Source organism: Phaenicophaeus curvirostris, chromosome 1 (genome assembly GCF_032191515.1).
Source record: "Phaenicophaeus curvirostris isolate KB17595 chromosome 1, BPBGC_Pcur_1.0, whole genome shotgun sequence".
NCBI lineage: Eukaryota > Metazoa > Chordata > Aves > Cuculiformes > Cuculidae > Phaenicophaeus > Phaenicophaeus curvirostris.
The window spans coordinates 192019415-192045438 of NC_091392.1; the positions used below are offsets into that span (position 1 = coordinate 192019415).

The 26024-nt window shown below is 37.7% G+C and overlaps 1 protein-coding gene across 1 annotated transcript in view; it reads right to left on the bottom strand.

Moving 5' to 3' along the window:
- Positions 1–26024, bottom strand: part of ACER3 (alkaline ceramidase 3) — a 60517-nt gene that overhangs the window by 18748 nt on the left and 15745 nt on the right. The window contains exons 2-6 of the mRNA XM_069883258.1: positions 18894–19004; positions 11109–11161; positions 7105–7157; positions 4302–4383; positions 3145–3180 (exon numbers count right to left, since the gene is read on the bottom strand). Coding sequence (XP_069739359.1) covers positions 3145–3180; positions 4302–4383; positions 7105–7157; positions 11109–11161; positions 18894–19004 — 335 coding nt within the window. The remainder of the gene's footprint in view (positions 1–3144; positions 3181–4301; positions 4384–7104; positions 7158–11108; positions 11162–18893; positions 19005–26024) is intronic.

Below are 26024 nucleotides of genomic sequence, written 5' to 3' on the forward strand. Positions count from 1 at the left end.
GAGGCTAAGTTGGGAAGGGAAGTAGAATGTAATTCACTGAAAAATGAGGCTTGGATCCCTGCTACTGAATATAATAGGTCCCCTTTCCTTTCTTATTGCTCTCCTTTCAGAGGAAAAAAACCTGAAACAATTAACAGTATAAAGCTGTCCATGTAGTTATTCCCGTTTTTGCAAGACTGACAAATTATGATGATCACAGATAAATACGTACAGGAATCAAATGCAGCTTTATGTCCTGATGCTATTTCTAACATAGCTAGGGACAGAGACAGATTTAAACTATGATTGCATGAGCATATTAACTTCAAGTCAGTGTGACCCATTCAGTTGGAAAATACTGAAATTATACTGAGGGGTTTTTTTGGTAAACTCTAAAGAACAATTATTAAGAAAATAATTTTGCTTAGCTGTGCAGTCAGAGAAATGTTTCCTTTGTATTTACAACATATTTGCCAAAGATTGTGAAAAAAATGTGGGCAGTACATGAACATTTGGAATTTGGCTGTAACTGCATGTTAGAATCATAGAATCATAGAATAACCAGGTTGGAAGAGACCCACTGGATCATTGAGTCCAACCATTCCTATCAAACACTAAACCATGCCCCTTAGCACCTCGTCCACCCATGCCTTAAACACCTCCAGGGAAGGTGAATCAACCACCTCCCTGGGCAGCCTGTTCCAGTGCCCAACAACCCTTTCTGTGAAGATTTTTTTCCTAATGTCCAGCCTAAATCTCCCCTGGTGGAGCTTGAGGCCATTCCCTCTTGTCCTGTCCCCCGTCACTTGGGAGAAGAGGCCACCACCCTCCTCTCCACAACCTCCTTTCAGGTAGTTATAGAGAGCAATGAGGTCTCCCCTCAGCCTCCTCTTCTCCAGGCTAAACAACCCCAGCTCTCTCAGCCATTCCTCATAAGGCCTGTTCTCCAGCCCCCTCACCAGCTTTGTTGCCCTTCTCTGCACTCACTCCAGAGCCTCAACATCCTTCTTGTGGTGAGGGGCCCAGAACTGAACACAGTACTCGAGGAGCGGTCTCACCAGTGCTGAGTACAGAGGGAGGATAACCTCCCTGGACCTGCTGGTCACGCCGTTTCTGATACAAGCCAAGATGCCATTGGCCTTCTTGGCCACCTGGGCACACTGCTGGCTCATGTTCAGTCACTGTCAACCAACACCCCCAGGTCCCTCTCCTCCAGGCAGCTTTCTAGACAGACTTCTCCTAGTCTGTAGCACTGCATAGGGTTGTTGTGCCCCAAGTGCAGGACCTGGCACTTGGCCTCGTTAAATCTCATGCCACTGGACTCAGCCCAGCGGTCCAGCCTGTTCAGATCCCTTTGCAGAGCCTCCCTACCCTCCAGCAGATCGACACTTCCTCCCAGCTTAGTGTCGTCCGCAAACTTGCTCAGGGTGCACTCGATGCCTTCATCCAGGTCATTGATAAAGACATTGAACGGGGCTGGACCCAGCACTGAGCCCTGGGGAACCCCACTTGTCACTGGCCTCCAGCTGGATTTCACACCATTTCCCACCACTCTCTGGGCCCGGCCATCCAACCAGTTTTCCACCCAGGAGAGTGTGTGCTTGTCCAGGCCAGAGGCTGACAGTTTCTCAAGCAGAACGCTGTGAGAAACTGTGTCAAAGGCTTTACTGAAGTCCAGGAAGACCACATCCACAGCCTTTCCCTCATCCAGCAGCCGAGTCACTTTGTCAGGTTTATGTTCCCCATAAAAATCAATTTAGTAAAAAGTCTAGCGCTTTTATGGGCCTACATCTTTTCTACATTGATTCTTTGTGTATAAATTAGAACAGAGAATTCATATTCTGAACCTAGGAGAAACCAGACGCAAAAAGGTCTGTGACAATAGTTTGAAGTTGCCCTATCTCCCTCTTTCCCAACAAGTCATAGAATTTATTGTCTTAGAATTTGAGACAAGGGACAATACCTAAGCCAATGCATCCAAATAGAATAAATGTAGTTTGAATAGAACATTGATAAAAGAAACAAAATTCCAAATTCTGCCCCTGCTGCCAACAAAACTACTTAAAGTAATTTAATTCAAAATCAGTTATAACCAGCTCAGTAAAAGCATCGGGAATTGCCTCTTTCACCCCCACCAGCATCTTCCTACTGGAAATGTAAGTAAGGGAAAAAAAAAAAGGAATTAATTAACATTGTAAAAAAAAAACCCACAAACCTGCATGTTTCTCTCTTTATCTACAGGTAGAGAAACAATTCATGTTTCTAGGAGAGATTATTTGGAGGAGCTGGGAATTTATTTTATTTATCAGTGTTTTACTAACCCACCAAAGGGAATCACATATCATTTTTACAGCTGCTGATGCGGCAGATACATTTTGACATCTGATGGCACTACCAATTTCAGAAATCAAAGCTTTAAAGCTCTGTCCTTCAAAGAGCTCAGGGCTTTTGCTTGGCAATTTTTCAGCTGTTGTCCCTAATCAAAATATCATAAATGAGGGAAAACTACTCATATCATGCTCATTTATGTATGCTTTGTAAGCTCCTTTGAAGAGGCAAGTGACATAAGTCCTACCCCCACAGGCAGTGAACGCATATTAATACTCTTGGGCTGCTGCAAAAGGAACCTGAACCAAATAGGCCAGATCATAATAACCAGTCTGGTACATAAGCCTAGAAGACATTGTGTTTAAATTCAGCTTGAATTTATACAAAGTAAAATTGAGTAGTTAGAAAAGTGCAAACTAATATGTTAAATTGGAGAGAAGAACATGATGCTATCACCCAAGCTATGTTATGATGTCAGGTCATAGTTTCACAGCAGCTGCTAAAGGAAAGGAGCCAACAAGGAGGACTCAGCAAGCTCTCCCCCCACCACGCCACCCCTTAACTGATAGCGAGGGTCAACTCATTACATTGATGAAAACCACATGAAATATTAGGTGAAATACTAAAACACAACATGCATTAAACCATTCCAGTTTTTCAGGTCACCAAGTAAGAAGATGGCAACATGAGAGGCAGCAATAACGCTTAACAAAAAAGCAAAAGGCAAATTGAGCTTCGTTTTCCATCTTCCTTCCAGCTATAAAATCCTGTAAAACATTCCATTAAAACAGCATAGTTTAAAAACAAGATTAGCTTCTCCAACAGAGCAAGATTTACCTGATGAAACACAGGCTCTTTCAAATTTAAGTAAACCTGAAAAGATTAAAAAAAAAAAATAGAGAAATAATTTGCAACAGAGAACGACCATAACATTGTTCATCTAAGTATTGCCAAGACTTGTTCTGTTAGAATAAAGATACAAGCTACAAGCGTCTATTCATGTACCATTAAAGCTGAGGAAATATTTGAAGTTTCCTCTGGCAAAATCTGAGGTTAACTATGGAACTACTTTAAACTGAGAAGCCCAAATAGATATATCTAAAATCTCCTCATTGCAACATATTAAAAAAACAGTTAAGATACACAAAATTACCAGATACATTTTCAATATGCAGTGCAAGAACACCTACTCTACTTTGATTTACTATTATTAATGTTTTTGACAATGTTTTAATATTTCAATTAATTTTACAAAAAGCAAGTAGTTCTTCCTATTGTTAATGCAGTTCATTTAATTTCTGCTTTTGAAGAAAGAAGGCCACCAGATCTTAGACATAACATGCAACAAGTATAAAACGTTTAGGAGGCACAGAAGAGAACTGCAAGTATTTTGAAGGGAGAAGATGACCTACAACACTTCTTGTCTTTATTAAGCAATGGCTATCAATAAAAATAATGAAGGAGATTCCACCTGCGCCTGACAGCCAGCACAGAACTTATTGTATTCATAAAGGAATGCACTCAGAAAGGGATCCAAGTTAGCAATGACACAGTTAAAATTCTTTTATAATTTTTCCTAACAGTTAAGTTCCTTTCTTATTCTGGCTGTTATTTTAAAACACCAGCCAATATCCTGGACTGTGTATCACAGCTCACTCTTTGCACTCTGTTAAACAGCATTATACTCTTTTCTGTAGATAAATTAAAGTGAGGGAAGATGAGATCTCATAACAAGTCAAAGGTGACTGTTTTTCTCACATTCCAACTAGCTAGCAACTAGATTACTGCTTTTATTCTTCATTTATTCTGTACAGTGGTGTAGATAGAAAGGTTTCAGGTTTCTCTGCTAGCACATAATTTTCGCAATAAAAGAATAATTTGTCCTCCTTGACTGGAAGTGAGTGAGATTCAGTACTGCCTGCGTAACGTTCCTTCACTGACAGAAAACTGTCCAACTGACAGGCAAAACTGCCGTATTAGAAAAAGTTACTTACTATGCTGACTACGAAGCTGTATGTTATTAACAAGAAAAGTAGTGGATAATTGACTGTGTTCTTGTACTTGAAACATTCATACCTGTAACAGAGCATAAAGGAGAGTGATAACATTCATCACTTACCACATAAAGGATGCATTTTTCAAGGTACACTACCACAAAATTTGTGAGAAAATAGATCCACATGAGTCTTAAGTCTTTCAAGAAATTGTAGCGCTTCCAACAGAGATGTGTTATTTTAATATAAAAAATTACCAATACATGTTTTTTTTTTTAAATCTAGTGGAAAAAAACCAATAAGCTCATGCATATGGAAAAAATAACCCAGTCAGTGAAAAGTTTGGGAAGCAGAAGAATTTTCAGAAGGTGCTTAAGGGGTGATAATCAATGGCAAATTAGAAATTAATTTAAAATGCAATGCAGCTACCAAAAAACATTACATCTGTGAGGTAAAGGCAGTGTAGGAAAGGGACAGCTGCCTTACAAACACTGAACAAGAGATCTGTTAAAATGCAGACTGTTTACAGCTTTAAGACAGTCAGAGTGCAGTAAATTTGCTAGACTAAGTACTGGTAGAAGTGGAAGGTAAGACCAGCTAATTGCTTCTAGTGTGTAAAACAACTAATTTAAATGAGCTTCAAAATCTCTACACTACACTTCAGTCACAGCTGTGATGAAATTACACAGACATATCCCAGACCATACCTCCATCAGAAAAAAGGTCAAATCAGCCCCAACAAAAATGAATTTTGAGAACCACAAAACAATTTGGACTAGAGGAAGTTGTTTATCTAATTCCAATTTACATCTGCCTAGTTCATTTCACAGAATCACAGAATAACCAGGTTGGAAGAGACCCACCGGATCATCGAGTCCAACCGTTCCCATCAAATACTAAACCATATCCCTCAGCACCTCATCCACCCGTGCCTTAAACACCTCCAGGGAAGGGGACTCAACCACCTCCCTGGGCAGCCTGTTCCAGTGCCCAATGACCCTTTCTGTAAAGAATTTTTTCCTAACGTCTAGCCTAAATCTCCCCTGGCGGAGCTTGAGGCCATTCCCTCTTGTCTCGTACCCTCCAGCAGATCAACACTTCCTCCCAGCTTAGTGTCGTCCGCAAACTTGCTCAGGGTGCACTCAATGCCTTCATCCAGATCATTGATGAAGACATTGAACAGGGCTGGACCCAGCATTGAGCCCTGGGGAACCCCACTTGTCACTGGCCTCCAGCTGGATTTCACACCATTTCCCACCACTCTCTGGGCCTGGCCATCCAACCAGTTTTCCACCCAGGAGAGTGTGCGCCTGTCCAGCCCAGAGGCTGACAGCTTCTCAAGCAGAACGCTGTGAGAAACTGTGTCAAAGGCTTTGCTGATGTCCAGGAAGACCACATCCACAGCCTTTCCCTCATCCAGCAGCCAAAACTGGCTTAAGTTTATTTATAAACTTTTGTAAACAAACAACATCATGGATGAATAAGAAGAAACAAAGAAGAAACATGTAGGAATATCTGGGGAAAAAAATTCTACAACACAGCCCGATGTGTTACATTGCAAACTGGCAGACCAAAGTAATTACACAGCTCCAGAGTCAGTAGGACTGAATACTAGGAAAGGGAATGTCCTGTGCAGAAACACTCCACCCCTGCTTCAAGAAAACCAAAACGATTATTAAACGCCTCCTAAATTAAACATTAACTCGTCCTTCTGAACAGTGCAATTACTATCAAACACACATACAGAGAATCTTATTAGAGCTTCAAATGCAGTAGCAGCCTTCAGTACTTTTGAAGATAACAGAGGAACCATTGCACAAAATAAGCGTGATTATTTTTTCAAACAGATTTTTATAGCCACTTCTCACTCTTTTCCCCAATCACATTTCAACTAGAAAAAGAAATGCAAAGGGAAATTCAATGGAAATATTTTTACTAACTGAGGCATTATGATTCTGGTCTTGAGTTTGCACAAATCATACTAATGTGGGAATGACGACCTGACGGCAATTTCCACAGATGGAGGTATAATCCTACAGAATCCCTTTTCCCTTGTAGGCTACTAGTACTCTTCAATAAATACATTGAAATTTGATATGTTCAAAAGCAAAAAGATTTTTTTTTTGTCTTTTTCTTTTCAACAAGTTGATTTATCACTTGGATTTTCCAACTGACAGAACAGATCATGTCCAATCCATGCCTTGCAGCAACAGGCAAGAAAAAGCCAACTTACAGTATCTTTACAATTGCCAAATGCTACATTGCTCCCAAAATAATATGGGAGAAAACATTATCTTGTTCCAAGACACTTTCCACAAAATATGCATTCATAAAATCTTCTTTCTTTAGTTTTCCAGATGAGTGGAAAGCAGGTTTAACCAGAAATCTGAACTTTGCATTTGGAGTCAGAATACACCATAAAAATACAACTCAAATAAATTACAATGTTGATAATTTTGTAAGCATTACTTCAGTTGACTTTATTATGTCTGCTGTTTACATACCAAGTAACACTGAGCTCTGATTGAGTACTACATAAAGTCTTTAACAAGTGTTGGGTTTTTTCCTGCTAAATACACACTGGTAAAATATCTCTGTATTAGTAAAAATGAGGACTAAAGCCAGCTTGGTGGCTCCAATGGCCAAGTCATGATTCTGCACTGCTAGCCAAACTGAGATTGTATTCAAATCAGTAGAAGCTTCAGAGTCAACTTCACTATACATTGGACTGAGCTTCACAGATTCTGTATTTCAAAAGTTAAAACTTCATAAATATTCAGAAAAAACATTTAACAATACTTACAGGCAGTAGACAAACACACAACAACTGTATATCATTGGCAGTTCATCCAACAGCTACAAAAAGCAGAGACATCAAAACATGAAAACTACTTTTAACTTACGCACTTGTGTAAGTTAATTAAGGTGATAGAAGTCTTAAGAAAACAGGAGTTTCAAAGTCATTTGGATAGCCACCTTCTTGACTACACTTCAGTATGCAGCAGTGTCAAATCCTATTCCACTACTGAAAGCTTACTGCATTAATAAGCTTGTTACTGCGAATCTTTTGAATATTACATTTCATGAAAAGCCTACACCTTCAGACTCATGCCATTTTCACTTTTCATGCTACCTGGAACATTTCTAAGAACTTTTGTAAAGACAGGTAAAATAAGACCACACCTTTTATGGCCTGCTCAACATAGGCAGTAGCATTTTCTTACCTCTGTACAAACTTCACAGAGAAACTGAAATAATGTTTTCCATGACATGAACTAGAACTTTGGCCCATTACTTTGCAATGTGCCTGCATGTTTGCTTACTGCTTTTGGAAATGTCTTACATTGTTTTATTTCAGAGACAGGTTTTCATTTTTATACTTTGGGAGAAGACTGGTACATTACTGCTAAACCAGTTATTTCTCCAGGAACTTGCCACCTTAATGGAGATAGAATTAAAATAATAATCACAAGAGAGATTTCTGAAGAGCAGGTACACTCAAAATTGCCACTTATTCATCATTAGAGGAGAGAAAATGATCAGAGCACCATTTTCTTCTAAAACTTCTCACTGAACAGCGTTAACAAATTTATGCTCATAAATACATAGTTAAACTTACCTCATCTTGTGAAGGACTGAAAATCATGAAAATGCAAAAGCATACAAATGGATCAATGAAGATCCTCTGCCTATGATTTCTAATATGTTAAGCAAACATTAACAGTTAGGCATCTTAGAATGGTTACATCAGCTTTGACTCCTTCCTAAGAAAAACAAGAACTGGATGCAGACAAGACTTTGAACTTGTTCCATCATCAATATGGAAGCTGTTGAAGGTCATGCCTGCACAGGAATTACCTTCCTTCTACTGGCACATGGTACTTAAGTTCACAACCATTTTATTCTGCATAATGAGATATATTAAGAGCAATAGCAGCTTACACAGACCCTTCTACAAAGCTCCCATGACTCTGCTTGGTTTGGGAGAATTTTTCTAACTGCAGAAGCAAAAACCTTTGACTAGTTTTGAAAGGCCATGTTATGAAAAATCGTGACCTGGTTTGTCACAGAAGGAGATATATCTATTATTCTTAGTGTGAGCTCTCAGCTTTTCATGGGTTTGGTCACAGAAACTTCAGGAAATGTTTCACAATACTGCTAAACAGATGTATGGACAAGCAGCCACTGAAAGGGCAGGTCTTGCTTCTTCACCCACATTCCACCTCTTCTCTCAAGTGAGCCAGTTTCAAAAGCTGATGCAGCACACAACTAACCTTGCAAAAAAAAGGTTAAAATCCCTGAATCTGTGGATTATAGGGTCAGGGACCACAATAGCTAGCACAAAGAATGTATCAGGAATGTAGATGGGAGCTGAAACTAACATGCTTTAGGTAGCACCTTGCCATCACATTGGTTTATCTTTGCTGCGATGTTTTACAGAGGAAAAAATAGCAGCAATAGCCGCATTCAGCTTTACACTAGTAATTATTATTTATAAGTTCAGTGATATGCTTTACCAAGTCTGACAGGAATTTTGATTATTTCATGCAGCTCTTTAAGAGTGTGAGTCATTTAAGACCTCATAAAAGCAAACGGGGAGGAAAAAAAAGAATAAGAAAGACAATATAGCAAAAATTTTTCAAATTTGGACAGCTGATTACACTCTTAAGCTCATATGCTGGCAGCATCTCAGGGGCAGAATGGTAACATCAAAGAGCCTCTCAAAAGATCCTACTCAGAATTTGCTTGCAGAAGACAATGCCTTCTATATCCAAAAGAATTAATGTTTCCAGAAATACTGTCAACAGCATATCTGAACAATGAAGAAACATGGATAGAAGGAAACTCGGTGAGCTAATTTCACTGGTTAAATAAACATTTTGGATTCTTGAGAAATGCACTATCAAGCAGCTTCCCATGAAAGTAAGAGAAAAAGAGGTGATAGCTTCAGACATATTCTAAATAACTGCTTCCAAGAACAGAAGCTTTCACATTTCTCTTAATTAAGCTATCTGAATTAACCATTTATGGTATTAAGATTGTAAAACAAATGTAAAAAAATATCTCTTCAAACAGCAGTCAATGCTGACTTTTAATCATAACAAGAAATAAAGTGAATGAGAAAAAATTATTTACTGGTTCAAATGCTTCCTCTGTGGTAACTCATGAGCTAATAATAAGAGTAATTATGGGCCACTTGCAGATTTCACTTGACTGCCAAAATAGTAAGTGTACTTTCTCTGCCTCAAATGAAACCTTTTACACCAGTTGGAAAGAAGAAGCAAGACATTCCTGTTCCCCTCTCATATCCTTCTGATCACCCCTTAGTTCACAGGTCCCTTGGACTAAGTTGTAAGCAGCATCAAAGTAACTTGGATTAAAATGGCGTCTACACCCCCCCCATCACATAAGAATGTTTTAAGCATGGATCATTTTAATGATCTGCGTTTCAGGGTGGCCTTGCTCAACCCTACATCAGTGTAAGAAAGAGGATCTGAAACACTGGCAGGGTTAAGAACAAGCAGCTCAGGGCAGAGAGATGAAAAGGTAGAAATCCAAGGCAGTTTCACCACTGAAGTGAATACAAGTAAATCACACTTCAGTTTGGGAAGGGGTGGATCTAGAAACCACCTTTTTCACGCCAAGAAAAGCACAAGATATTTTTACATGGTATTCTTATGCTCCATGGAGGCCGACAGTCTCCAGCACACACCAGAGATGTATAACAGCATTATGGATGCAAACATCAGTACAGATTGTAATTCAGTTCAAATTTAAGACATTTAAGTTTTGGTGTCCATATATGCAGTGTCTCAGGTCCCATTATGATCAGGAGAAATCCAGGACCCAGTTGCGATGACTTAAGCAGGTGCCTAATGCCATCTGAGATACTCCATCTCCAAAACACCCACCCAACATTGGCAGATGTGACGGGGGGCTAAGAGACCTGCACCCCAGTGGGACAGCAGCTGGAGGCCAGGCAGAATGCTCAAAGGGTCTAAAATTATACTGAACACCTAAACTAATATTATTTAGGCTAAGACTGCCAATGGAGCCTGGATTCAGCCCAGCTGACCAACTCCATGACTTAACTGTATTTCCATTAACTACGGTGGAAGAATAGACTTCCAGCATACAGTTTTAAATGCAGGTTTATTAACTTCAAACTGAATCCCACTTCACCCTGACTTTACTTCATAGATGATTTTCCTTAATCTTCTCTAACCTAAAACAAAGCAACAGGATAAGACTATGTACCTGTTCAGAAAATTAGAAATATAGGGCCAAATCCTTATGCTCAGTGATTTATTACTAAACACTTTCCACTTGAGAACATGAGAGAGAGGAATACTCAACTACTGCTACTCAGCAGATACTGATTTCAATATTAACACTACAGGTACATCTAGGCAAATAGAAAACATAATAGAAAATATTAAGTTAAAAAAAGATACAATAAATAATAATTCTAGACTATACTGCTTGCTATTGAGCCAAAGCTGTAGGAATTTTAAAATAACAACTTGTGAAAAAAAGATAGTCTGATTTCCCAAAGTCTTCTACCAACATAAGCAATTGATTATAGCTCTTGTTTTAGACGCAAGTATATATTCCTGTGCATCTATCAGTGGAAAACATTTAATGAAACAAGATCTGTGCTGCTCTTTTGTTAAGAACAGAAGTCATGTACAATGATACTTAATGTAGATTAACTCCCATGATATGAGTTTCATCTAGCCAAGAAATGGCAATCTAACTACACAATGAGATACATAAAAAGATTCACAGCTACTTATCAGTACTCACCTGCATTTCATACTTCAGGGTCATGTGAAAGCACCAAGATCCCAGTCCCACAGCTGAAAGCAAATCAAAACTATGGTTAATAAAGTCTACACGTAACACTGGCAGGTGCATTAATTTAAATGAACGAACCTTGCTGGGAAAAAAAATTAAGATCACTAGCATCCCACTTCAAGGACGAAACCCCATTTTTCCACAGCCTTCTACTTTATACTATAGTCATCAGTGAAGCCCTTGAATTTTATGGTTTTTGGAGAGCAGGTGTCCACTTTCTTCTCGTCTCAATACCGTCTCCTATGAACTGGTGCAGTCTCAATGAGGATAGGAGTGGGAACCCAGAAGTAACGGAACGTCACCATTCTATTTATTTTATTTAAGTACATTAAGATTTACCTGTCATTATCCTATAACACAAAGCATCCTTCAACTACTAATACCCCTGAAAGGCTGTGATATTTCTGCTTATTGTCCAATTTTAAGAGCTAAATTTTCTAAGGAGTTTTTTGTCATCTTTAGAAGCATAAATGAATTGCTATTAAAACTCAGAACTAGAAAGTCAGGATAAAGGAACAAAACCCACACAGTATGGATTTTTTTTTGTGAAACGAGATCCCCATGTCCAAGCCTTCTTGGAAGACCATCCTTCTATGTAACGATTTTTATTTCAAATACTTCATTTTTAAACTCTAAACTTACTTCTGAAATTAATTCATGAGACCTATACTTGACCTTTACACAGCTTTTTTTTCAGTTAGACAAGGACAACGTTTCTTGGAAGTCAGGTTCCACTGTTTAGAGCAAAGCTGGTATTCGTTTACTATGAAATGTTATCAGCCAACACTCTCATTAAGCACCAGTTCATTTCTATTTTGCAAGAATAAATACATTAATGTGATGTCTTGTCTTCTTTCAAGAAATTATGTTTTACCTCAGACTCTAGTTTCAGAGAAAGCCAACTAATTTGCACTGAAACCTTCATCACTGGGTAGTGCTGATGTGCTTTGCTGCAAGACTATAACCTTCCCTACATATAACCGCCAGATCTCATTGATGCATAAACATCTATCTAACAAACTGCATTCTGCAAAGGATTCCCAAGATGGGTGACAGACATGTCTGGAGGCATTTCTTTAGATGCTGTTAGACTGGAATTGTGATTACTGCACATATTCAATGAAATAAAATACTTTACCAAAGCACGTAACTTTATCAAAACATAGAACTGTAATACAGCTACATTTAAAAAAGTATTGTCAAATACTTTAATTAACTCTCTGAGAAAATTAAGCACGGCTGTCTACCAGAACATAAACAATCCTGTGCACTTCTGTAGGTTCCGATTAAACTGTTTTTTTCTAAAAAATCTTTCCAAACAATAAGCAACAACTGTTTTTCACCTTCATGCATATTTTAATGAGAAATTGCCAAGGCCATTTTTTTATGTATACAGAATATATTACAACTAGTGTTCACTCTGAAGAAAAAAAAAAAAGTAAGATCATCATTAGAAACAGTATCCCCCATGACTATCCTGGCTCTCACATTGATTTGAGCATCTTCATGATACAAACTATTACAATTTGTAACAAGTATAATTTTCAAATATGGGCAAAATCAATACACAAGAAATTTCAACTGAGTTTAAATTAACAAAACATGTTGTTAGGGTTTTTTTTTGTTAATGTTATTTGGGTTATTAATCTCAACAATTAGATCCTGAACTCCTCCCCTTCCTCCTATATGATTAGAAGTAGTTATTTCTAGATTATTTTTCCTTTCCACTCTTTGTAAAAATTGAGAATGCTGCAGACATTAGTGTTCCAGGTCATTAGTTCCATGTCTACAATTAATTTAAAAATATTTTAGAAAATCTTGCTCCTGTGCAATGAGCACACTTGGAGTTCCTTTAATTATGAAAGTTCACTATACGCTGGAGAACAAGGCGTTAGCCATATTATGTAGCAATAAAATAGTTATCTGAAACAAGGAAAGTACACAGGGAATCACCATACAGTCCTCAAAATAAAAACCTCTACCGGGAATGGCTGCAACACTGCTTGCTGCAATCTTCATGCAGCTCATGAACACGGTCAAGTCTGGTGTTTCAGTGCATTCAACAGAAAAGTCAGGATGTTACATGACTAGAAATTATATTACTACATTATTAATCACACGATACTCTCCCTTCTCAAGATTGGACATATATTTCCTCTAACACTATTGTGGTAACTATAGACAACATCACCTTTTCGAAGAGATGGCTTAGATCAATATTCAAGAACGAAGCATGATTCTTTATATATTCCATTTATACCTGCTTATTTCAGAGGCATTACTTAAAGTGTTATGTTTTACACTGCAGAGGGTTGACTTAAAAATGCTTTACATCTAGGCATTGAATGAGCTAAGAACCAAGTTTCTGGTTTGCTGCCTTTGGCATATGTTACGGCTTAACACAGAACTATGCAAAACGCTTCACAAATCTGTTCACAAAGGAGGAAGAAGGAAACTGCATTAAGAGATGATTAACTGAATGGCAGCAGCTGAAGCACAGTCATAGCCTGCTCCACCAACATCACTACATAACTGGTAAACTTCAGCAGAAGGGAATTAATATCTAATCCCACACTCACTGGGCCAAGAGTGTGCTAGCCAGAGTTAACGTCTCTTGGCTTAATGTGGAGTTAGTGTTCAGTGCTGAAAACATTGCAAAGTCAAAATAGGAGACAACTACTGCGTGTCAAGGATTGCAAGGAAATCTTTACCTCCTCGGCTATGCCTCCAGCAAGCCACCTTTCTGTCACATTTAAAGCATATGTAAACTTACATGGGGCTTGACATGCAGTTTAATACTTCAGCTCCAATGTCTTCATGTGTAGCTTCTACCTGCAGGTCTACTGTGATGCAGCTATCTTTAGATATGCTTCTCATCACATAACTTCAAGATCAAGACATTTGTAGGGAATACTGACTTCACAAAACCCATCACTGCAATGAGGTGTTCTACCAGCTTTGTAGTTTTCAAAATGAGTGAGCACAATCACTGCAATTACATTAGTTTTCATCAGAAGCAACTTTCCTATAGTGCCACTGACAAACAGAGCAATAGATTTACTGCTTCTCTTGTAGGCAAGGGTTACAGTTTTCATTTTAGGCATTTCCTTTTGCAAAGGAGCTTAACTCACTAAAAGCTGCATATCGGTTGGGAAGCTTTAACATCATCGGAAACAAGACCATTTCCTCTCTAACTACTGTAACTCACTTTCCACAGATACTATAAGTCACTCAGCATTTTTACATCAACGGACCTCTCAAGTTACAGGGGATGTATAAATTATGTATTAAACACAAAATATACATTAAGTCACAGTATTATGAGATCAGAATAGTACTTAAGAAGACTGGAAATGCAAAGTCAGGTTAGCTGCTGTATGTAGACTAACATGGTCTTTCTCATCCTGCAGCAAACACAATGTTACTGCTGGTTGATAAAATAGTTGTGTCAGTGATGATGTAAATGCAATGCATCTGCAGACTTTACTTCATACACAACTATTGCACTGTGGTTCGAAGGCTTCAAGACAATAAGCACACTAGAAATAACCTGCCATCATACACAAGATTCAGCTCCATATATGAACAACAAACTCTCAAGATCTGAACACTAGAGGGACATACATATCCCCTATAAATTTTTCAACAGTTTTAGGAAGAATGAGAAGTATCGCATAACCAGCGATAATTCATTTTGATATATATATTAATCAAAATTATTATCAGAAGCCTAAAGCCATTACAGAGAAAGCCATTACAGAGAAAGCAATTTAGCAGGATTTCATAGACCTCGTTTGAATTTAAACTGCATAGGCGCTGTATGAAAACATTCTGAAGGAAGGATGCTCCAGATACAAACACTTTTATTTAGGTATCTACACATGAACTAGATGTCAAAGGTTCCTCTAAAGAGAATGGTGTTACAAAGAGTAATTCAGTTGGCCAAATATGAAGACATATTTCAGGATAAGTCAAATGGCTCTCCAGACTTTACTGACTGCAATGGGAGATCGATGTCTCTGCAAAGGCAGACACACGTTTAAGTGTTTGAATCTGGAGCAGAATGCCTCATATGATTTCTACAATGACAGAACTTAACTAAAGATAAACAACATTCTGCATCATAAGCAGTCAAAGGATGGAAAAAGATGAAAAATTAGGATTAAATGAACAATTGTTATTGAATTATTTTGTTTTGCAATGATTTCCACCTGCAGCCTAAGAGACAGGAGAGATCCTGGTTACTCCGTGCGTACTGCTCTAGAAGAGAATTTGAGCATAGCTGGGACTGTTCCCAGACACTATTATGCAACCGTCTGAGCTACTCAGTTGGTGGAACAGTCTGTGGCAAGAACCCAGCCTGTTCCAACTAGCACTTTCCCTGAGCAGCCCCCAGGCACAGCCCAGCAGCCAGAAGAGTCCAGGGCTCCTGCCCAGCAGGAAATTTGTATGTAGTCACCTTCTTTCAGAGGCTAAGGCAAACAGACATGGGGTCTTCCAAGTTACTTGGCTTCAGCACTCAGGAACGTTGCCGAGCACATTTGATTTACTAACATGACACAGCCTAAGCACCTTCTCTATGGCTATTAGGTAAGAATAAAGGAGTTAGCTCTGACTGCAGGGCTTCTAACAACTCTTTTCACAGACAAACTTTCACTGGAAATTAAATTTAGGAGTTCTTCACAAGTTCCTATGGCTATGTCTAAGGTAGAAAACATTTTCCATGCCTTTTTCCCTCCACTTTGGCATAGCTTGAATGACTAAGCCCTATTAAACAGGCCACAAAACCACAGAACAATACTTGCAAAATCCTAGTAAAGCACCTAATAAAGTATATAACTCCACTGACTTTACTTTTTCTTGTTTTCTCAGGTCCAAACCTGTTACACTTTTTTTTTTAATATATATATATTTTTTTTTTTAATTGAGACCTTTTTAGAATATGAACCATTTAGGAATCATAGTTCCCCAGGAAGCATGAGGAAATGACACATGGCAGAACCTGATACTATACCACAGCATCAAAAGGAACTACCCAAAACCAACTGCAGAGATGCACGATTCTAAAGTAACTGCTTAAGATTATACTTCATAATTCATAGGGTGATTAAATTGTTCTTTGAAGCTTAAAAATCATATCTAGTTCCTTTTGAGTTCATTGACAAGTCCATTGAGCTTAAAGGCAGCAGAAATAGGGGCTGAGAACAGTGCGCTGTACCTCAAAACTTGCTGAAAAGTGCAACTCTGTCTCAGCACCAGCACAACAAGGAATTTGTTTAAATAGCTATTAAGAAATTCCCCTTCTTGTCCTGCTCATTTTGGATCTTAGCATATATGTGAAACAAACACCGCTTCCCTAATTCAGTTTGGTTCAAAGAGGAAATAAGTGTCAACAACATAAACTGTTGGCTATAAGTACTGAACATAGCATGATAAAACACAAAGGAAATTACAATTTTGATCTGGATCAAATTAATGTCTAGAAACAACATTTCTTATGTTCTCAAATGCTAACAAATTTAATTTTAATGTTCACTTTCACAGCTGTCCTTTAACATCTTTTAAAATCCCAGTTATGATTCTAGGTTCTTAAAACTCAACTAAAGTGCTCTCCCTTCCACCCCCACCTTCACAGTGGAATTCTTAAAGAATTTCTGCTTTAAGAAGACAATCCTTAGATGCCACTAGCCAGTTAGCAACTCTGTTACATGATCTTTAATGAAGCATAGTGCCTGAAATCAGCAGTGTTAAATTCACTATCCCTTTATAGTATACTTGTGTGTTACAAATTAATTAAATAGAGTGAAATCTGCTAACAAACAACATTGCTGTAAGGGAAAGAATTTTCTCTAGCATTTTCTTACAAAAAAATTCTGTACACATTGTCTCCACTTCAGTCTGCTTCTCATTCAGTCACGTGCACAGAAAGAATGCCAATGTTCCTGGCACATTTCAATAACATGCAAAATTCTGTTTATCTTCTCATTTGTTGCTTTTACCCTGTACTAGAACAAATGTTAAGAGGTTTGTGATTCCAAACCCTCTTGTTCCTGTTTCTCACTCAGAAACTCTAGAGTCTCCTATACTCCTTTATATCTTTCAATTCCTGTAAAACAGTGCAGTGTTACAAATACACTAGTAAAGAAAAAATGTTTTTTGAGAGTTAACTTTAATATTAAGTTCCAACACACAAGATAAAAATCAAGCCACGCAAGCATTATATCACTTCAGACAGGAGCCAAAGGCATCCCAGTTACAGATGAGCAGTGCCCAGCTGGAACTCAAGAGTGCCCTCCAGCACTGCTGTCAGATCCACAGGCTGAGCTCCACTTTTGCGAGCACCAAGAACCAGTGTAAAACTGAAGCCCACGGCAATCAAAGGCAGACTTGGGTGTTTTGGGTTTTTTGTTTGTTTTATTTTAAAAAACCTTAAACAGTGTATGAGAAATGTCCATTCAGGGCAGTCTTGGTGTGACAGTGACATTCTGGTCAGAGTGGCACAATGTGCATCATGAAGTGTCCCTGACAGGCAGCGGCAAACTATGGTGAAGAATTAATTTGAATTTTAGTTTAGAAAGAATAGCAGTATAGGACATTTTGATTCAAGAACACGCAGAGTCAACTTCAAACACTTACACAATGTTTCGTTCCCTGCCTTTTTAAAAGGAAACCCTGACCTTCAAGAATTCTTTCTATTTCATACCAAGACAAAAATGAAGAATTACTCAAACCCATAAAGAGCCTACAAAGGGGTATTTGGGAAGTGTTTGGGTAACATCCAAAGCTGTATATTGTTGCCGCTTACCTTTCACATCTATCAGCAAAGCTGATGTAACTGAAAATCCAGGAAGCTGTACCTAGTGTACATAAGTTTAAGTGGCATCAAGAATACATGTAGCATACAGACGCATGGTTTTCAACAGTTTTTATCTCAATACCTAAGTAAGCCAATCTTAAAAGTAACATTTACAATAAACCAATCTCTTAACACTGAGAAGATTGGGAAAGACAGCCTCCAGAGACAGGAGCTATAGCAAACATCAAAACGCTGTGAAACAGAAATTCTGTGACATCTACCTTGAGACTCAACTGCCAAATCTAACCCAACTTCAAAAACATCATCTTTTCTCATAAGAAACATGACTTCTAGTTGCATTGTTAACATTTAAAAGGAAATTGGTTCTTTTCTGGACTTTGCTATTTTTGAAAAACAGACTGGCCTTAAGTTCATCTATGCACCAATGTCACTTCATTCTCCCATTCCAAATATGGTGACATTGTTCGGTGATATGTGTCAAAAAAACTGAAAACAAATTCCAACTCATGAAAGAGTGCTTTTCCAGTTCCTCCAAGACCTTGGTCATTTCTCCTATTACTTTTCCATACAAATGTCATAAAAATATTAATATAGCGTGAAACTATTTGAAAGTAGGACACACAAGACATCTTCATAATCATCATAAAAGGACACAGTGAGCTAAGATGCACTGAAACAGGACTTAAAGCCAGGGAGGGATCCCTTTAAAACCTCACAAAGTTATTTAGTGAATTTTAACTTCTCATCACTCCAAACAAATATCCATTTTTTGTAAACAGTAACAAGTATAACAAACTGAGCTTTATTTTTCACAGAGTATTTGGATTTTACTGCTTGTTTTAACAGTACTTGGGTATTATTCACTGCCGATCTGAATTCTTTTTATAATGAAAGAACAAATTAAGTTTTACACATACCTGTAAGACACAAATATGCAGCTAAATACCGTTTTTCAAGGCCATCTTTATAGGTCTGAATCGCACCATAGATTGGAGGTAGAATGAAAATCAGGTTACTCACTGTGTTCCCTGTAGGACAGAAAAGAAAAGCAGAGACTTAGAACTGTGTACTATGCATTTCCAATAAAGCCGCAGTCTCTCAAAGGTTCACCAGTTCTCGTGCAGAAACTACAACTTTTCAGAAGTTGTCTTATGCTTTCATACACAGTTCAAAGTTAAATTTTAGTAGAACACAGTTAACTACTTGAATGCTGAGAATATTTTAATTATTTTGTCTTTTTTTATGAGTATGGACAGAAACAAAACACAAATTTAACTAAAAAATCTGGCTTAGATGGTGCTTACTTTCTTTGCAGGAGGCAGAAAATTGGGGTTACCTCAATTGCACAGCTCATTAATTGAAACTTGATTCCTTAGGGAGACATAAGCCCCAAATAGTTCAAGACTAGTATTTTCAAAGGACTGTTTGTTTTTCTTCTTTTCTTAAAGATGTTCTTGGAACCTTCTCCTCCACATTCCATTCACATACTTTAAGGTCACGAAGTGACTCCTTCCCAAATGAAACCACTTCAGTCCTTAGTATTAGTTTGCTGGTCACTGCGCACACACAGAACAAGCCAGACATGATGCTGCATTGCAGGTCACAACTTAAGACCCAAGACTGTAATACGGTACAAAAAGGAATAACAAAGTCAGAAGCTACAACTGATCAGCATGACGCGCAACTGTCAAAGCTTGTCAAGAGCCTGAACTTCCGGAAGGCACAGCTGCTCTCTATCCCTCCTGTTGAAATTGGGATGCAATGCAAAGAAGTTACATGTGTTATAGTGTTCTTTTTCTTTTCTTTAGACTACTCTCCCAGTCTGATTTAAATGTATTTTTCAAAATTGTCCTGGCCTATGCAAAAGCAAAATGAAATACTGAGAAGTTTAAGTGAAGCATAAGGAAATGGTACATTTCTCAGCAGAAGGTATGCAGATTCAGCTTTTTAGCCTAACCACAAACCATAATTTTGTGAATAAAGGTTATGTAATAAGAATAAAATGACATGTAATTTGAGAAAAAGAGCAAATCTATTTTAAAAGGCAGAATGTTGCTCACGTAAATTAAAACTGCACACTTTCACACAACATCAATTAAATATCTATAAAATTGAAACTCTAATTTCCAAATACTTCAATGAAAAGCACAATGTATGAGGCTATGGAGAGGCAACCCCGCTTCCCTCACCCCCTCCACTTCTGCCTTTTTTATTCAACAGAAAATCTCAGAGATTTTCATTTTCTAAAACAAAGAACAAAAGTGAGCAGGCATGTCTGAATTATTCCCCTCATCCAAGAACCTATTTTTCAAGAATCCTTCTTCCCACAATCGATCCCCAAAAAAACTGAAAACTAACAAACTGTGAGCATACAACCCCAAAGTATTATAGCACCTCTGGGCACAAAAATTCATGCTTCACAGGTTAACAGAAGATTCAAACCCAAATGGATAAAATGTTATTTCAGAACACATGGAACAGAAGTGTACCTAGTTAACAAATTAGCTCATCTAAATTCTCACAAAATAGATTCAAGTCTCAGTGAGACAGTCTTCTTGACCAGATAAAAATCACATCTGATTTTTTAATGAGAATTTATTTAAATCACTTCCTTGTTGATTTAAAATCATCTCCTGCACAAACATGAATGTTACCAAGTTACGACAAGCAAAACAGCAATATGCCTGAGATCTTACTCTTCTAGTCAGCTCTGTAGTAAGTTCCTCTATGTAAAAGAAGCCAGAATCAAAACAGCTCTGCAAAGACATGCAAGTTTATACCAATACAAAAGGCCTTTTCCATGCTTAAATTCTTTGGGAAACCATTAACCTTTCACTGCACTGCCACGGCGTTGCAATGGGTAGCAATTCACTTTCACTAGGTTTGGACGAAATCCACTAAAACTCAGTACTGTGTGATAAACTGACCATTACCACATCCTTCCATGAATCAAGCAAAGATTCAGCCTTGAAAAGTACAGTAAAGGTTATGTAGTGATTCTCCCACTTTCTAAAGCAGTTCTCAACTTTGCCCATTTTCAATAGAAGTTACTAGACATTATATAAATATCCCTCCCTGTTCAAGGCCACCTTGTTATGAAACTGTCAAAAACCTGGCAAAACATCAAATATGAAAATGCTGAACAAAAGAAATACCATGTTTACCTGCAACTAGGAAGGCTCATGAAGTTAGAAGAGAGTTGCAGTAGGATAACTTCAGATAGATGCCAAGAATGCAGATAAAAGATTGTTCTGTAGGAAAGCGAAGGTTTCAACACCTCCTGTAAAGCTATAATTATGTTAAATTATTGAGAATTTATGAGTGTTTAATCTAGGACCATCTTGCTGAGAAAGGAAATACCACAGACCTAATCTAGCTGTAAATTCCTGCCACTCCTCCTCTGCACTTTTTGGTCCATGTTATTCAGAACATTTATAGAATGGATTAGGCAAGCCCACTTGCAAAATGTACTTACGGAAAGTTGCGAAAATTTTTTAAAGAGGGAAACGGGGGCATAGGAACAATGCAGCCCTCTGGCCTGCTGCTAGCAAAATGACTTCTTTCAAGAACAGAAACTTCAGGGCCTCTTTCAAAATCCAACATCCTTAGGACTGTGAACGGCACAAGTCTAGCTAGTCTTTACAGGATTATCTTCACATAGAATAGCTTATAAATTCATTAAAAGGTCTTTTTACTAATTACATCAAACACTGGCAATGGGATATGCACAAAGGTTAGAAAGCAGTACCAAGAAAGAAGAAAAAGGTGATATAACCACAGAACCATAACTCTAAAGTTAATTAACAAACAAGAAAGTGAAACAAGTTTTGAAGGACATAAATATGGAAGTTGAAAATTGGAAAAAGCTAAATTGTCAAGAAATTGGATTTCATTACTGGTTTCCTTGAATACCGATCCAGACAGTGTTCTAATTTTTCTTTAGTGACCAAAGATTGCTTCCCACCATTTTATCTTCAGCATGTCTGTCAATAGAAAGGAGGACTATATTATCAAAGGAAGAAATGAATGAACTCACAGACTAAAATGACAGGAACAGGATTAAATACGATGGACAAGAACATGTTTTTCAATGTGAATATAAATCCTTATTCCAAGTGTAGGATTAATCTATTTGAAGAGGCTGAAAAGTGAATTAAGATTTCATGGTGACTGAACACAAGCTATCAGTGAAAAGCAAGCACCAAAGCCCCTAAACTTACTTCCAGCAAAGGCAAGGAGATAGTAATGCCCTGCCACAGGCCAAGAGTAGAATACAACTTTCTCTGGTTATACATAAAAGACAAGAGTAAGCACATCATGTGCAGAGAAGCATCACCTGCAGTGATCACTCGGAGTGATGAATGGGAGCTTACAACATCTGAAGGGACAAAAATTGCTTAGCTCACCTAGCCTAACAAAACAACAGCTAGAAGGAACAAAACTGCTCTGTAAATACAGCATGGGTAAATGCCAAGGATGAAAAGGAACTATTTGAAGCAAAGGATAATACTGACAAAGGAATAGATAGATATAAACAAACACTGAATTAGCGCAGGCTAGAAATTAACGGGAAAGTTTCATGCTGAAGAGGAGACATTTACACCTGCTGCCCAACAGAAATGGGCTGCATGATGACCCTACCAGCTTTCAGGGTGAAGCTCAGTAAGCTCAAAAGCCAGATTAGAGGATGTGATGGCCTATCACAGTGATAAAACAGACTATGGCCACAAAGATTATACACAGTGTTATGTAAAGTGCTAAATTAATGTCTAATCATGATAAACACAGACTGTATGACTGACCTTACAAATTTTCATAAACGTCTTTCAAGACAGTTTAATGCAAACCATTGTTTCAAAATTTTGTTTTAGTCATTGATAGAATGCCATACGGTACCAGAACAAAATGAAGTTTACGTAAAACATGATTTCAACAGGCTTCTGTCTATGGGACAGACAGCTGTAGAAGTGTTAAAGCACATCGGCACCCTGTTCTACAATTACAATAGCAAAACCTGACAAGTCTTTTTACAATGCCTGTACATTCAGAGTAATCTTCAGGTCCTAAAAAATATACAGATTATCATAAATCCACACAGATCTGTAAAAAGACTAACCAACCCAAAGACAAAAAAATATAAACTCAAAGAGCAAACAGTATTTACAGGCAAACATGGGAACAATATACTGAACTATACTTTTATAGACAGCTTGGTACAGAGCGCACACATTTGAAGGACCTAACTTCCATAAAGTTGCCATTTCCCCTATATATAGTTAGAAAGGTTAGGAAGTTCTACGTTAGGAAGTAATTTCTACAACAAATTTGGATGAGGAGTCAAAAGGATAAAACAAGTAAAGTTGTAAATAAGTTGTAACAGAAAGTATCATAAAGAAATAATACGCAGGATGTAAAAACATCAGCAACACAACACTGGGGAATTAGAATATAGGTGATGTTTACAGTGAGGAGGAAAAGTGCTATTATAAAAAAGAAGCAAAAATTATCAATCTTCAGCTTTGGCAAGTTGACTAATGTGGTTCACAGAGTGTTAAGAGAATTTCTCTTAAGCTCGTACAGAGATCGACTGCAGGATTTACCAACTGCAAGCACCTTTTCAAATATTAAGATGTTCTTTCTCTGTCAGACAAATGATGACTTTTCAACTTTTCACTCTGTAATGGTTCCTACAAGACTCAAAACCAACAGAAATATATGTTACCTTGAGAGAATAAAGAAGAAAATTTGATACTAAAAAAGCCGAATATACATAAAAAGATCACAAGTGCACCTCACTGTGAAACAGGAGAAAGGGAAGCGGCTGCTATTTTCTAAAACAGACATCCAATTTGCAATCAAGTGAAAATGTCCCTTTAAGTAAAACAAACAAGCAAATTTGAGGTTGAAATCATCCATTTAATTGTCTGGATACACAGGTGTTCTGCATAGTCACTTTTAGTGTACTCCCTGGATTGTGTAGCTTTTCTTTTTACTAATGTTAGATGAAGAACAGACAAATAATTAAAAAAACAAAGCCTCTCAGATGGCTTGATGACACACACAGAAACTGATTCATCCTTCGAGTTGCTTCCAGATACAATGAATTATAGCCCATGGCTTTTGTTTCTAGAATCATCTCAAGCAGCTCTGGAGCAAACTACAGCTCATTATTAGAGTTTACCAATTTCAAAGAAATTGCGAAGGCACCATTAGGTACCTTCTCTTCTAAAGAAATATTTTTCTCTTGGAAGGATCTCTAGGGATATGACACCAAAGATGAGCACACAGCGAGAACAACAATAGTAGTAGGGTAGCCCAGTGGCTCAGCAGCATCAGATAAGGTGAAACAATGAAGGACAAAAAGGATTCAAACTGGAGGAGCAGGTAGCTTAACAGTTTAAAGACTGAGGAGTATTTCCTTATAACAATAAGAAACTCATTCAAATCTAGTAAGGGACTCGACACTACAAGTACTTCATAGCTCATACTATCACAGCATTCTAAGTGTCAACAGAGGAATTACTTAGAATAAATTTTAACAAGTTTCCATATAGCAAATACTATACATTATCTGTCAATAATAACTAAGCCAGAGCACAGAGGAAGGTTTGTATTAATGACAGTTCAAATATAGACATTTTATGATTGTTCAGAAGACCCAACTACACAGAATCAGCTGCTTTGGCCACAAAATTAAATTCTGTGGTGTTCTCGCTTACAGCTTATCACCAGGAGATCAGTATAGCAATTAGATTATCATCAGCCATTTCTAATATCTTCCGCTTACATGTCTACAATAACTGCACTTCAGAGGGTCAGGAAATGAAAACTCCTGTCTCCATTTGTTATTTCAGAAAGACCTCAAGGGGAGAAAACAGAGACATCCCAACAAGAATTTTGCCAATATGTAATTATTAAAGTCCCTACTTGCTAATGTGCATGGAAGATCAATATAAACTTCTCGTTACTCAGTGAAACATAACACAGTTATTACTCCAGGCTGGAGCACAGGATGAATGCTGACTTAAAAAAAAAAAAAAAAAAAAAAATGGGGTCTTAGGTGTTCAGAGTGTTTATTTTTAAGTGACTCCATCCATTTCTTACCTCCTGTAACTCTCCTTCCCAAACACTAACCAAGCCTTGATTTTGTTTACCTGGACATGAATTGAAGGTGCAAGTTAGCAGTTCTGTGAGAATTTGTATTAGCTACCACGTTTCTAATAACAAATTGGGAAAAATGCAGAAGGAAACAAACAGTGAAACAATTACTGAACTGTATAAGCTATGTATGAAAACTTCCCGAAGAACTACAAAAAATAATACAGATAAATAACAACTCAAACTAGTGGGTTATTAGATGGACTACTAGAACTCCCTAGGTATTTAAAATAATATCAGAAATCTAAAAAGCAAGTTAATATGAATCATAAAATTAAAAGCTAGATAAAACACCATTGCAAAATATGATAACGTGAGTACATTACAAAGGAATACTGCTTTAATCTAGCTTTGTATAGATGCTGGCATACTAATATGAATAAAAAAAATGTAAGGGACAAATGAGAGGTCAGATTCAGCAACCATGAGTACTAGAAAGGGAAAGAAAGATCTTAAAAAAACCCCAACTACCTACACATTCACCAGGTAACAGCTCAGCTACAAGAAAGCAGCATGGAAGCCAACAGATTTACATAGCAGAATGACAGGAAAAAAAATTGTTTATCTGAAGAAGAGCATTCTCATCAGCATTAAGAGACCGAAAAAAAAGGAAATGGGAAGTTTTGGTAGAACATCTAGAAATCCAGTTTATTTGGCTGCAGCAACATCTCCCAAAAGAAGCCATGAACCCTGGAAAAGTTTTGAACAAGAGTGGACAAAAAGCTGCAAGATACACAAAAATACCAATCCACATGGGCAAAGAAAGGAAGAAAATGAGGAAGGAACACAGCCTTCTCCTCAATGCTAGCACCAATACAAACGCGTAACACCAGTGTGAGCACACTGAGTTCCAGCTGCACGTGTCTCAGCCCCAGCTGCAACAGAGCATT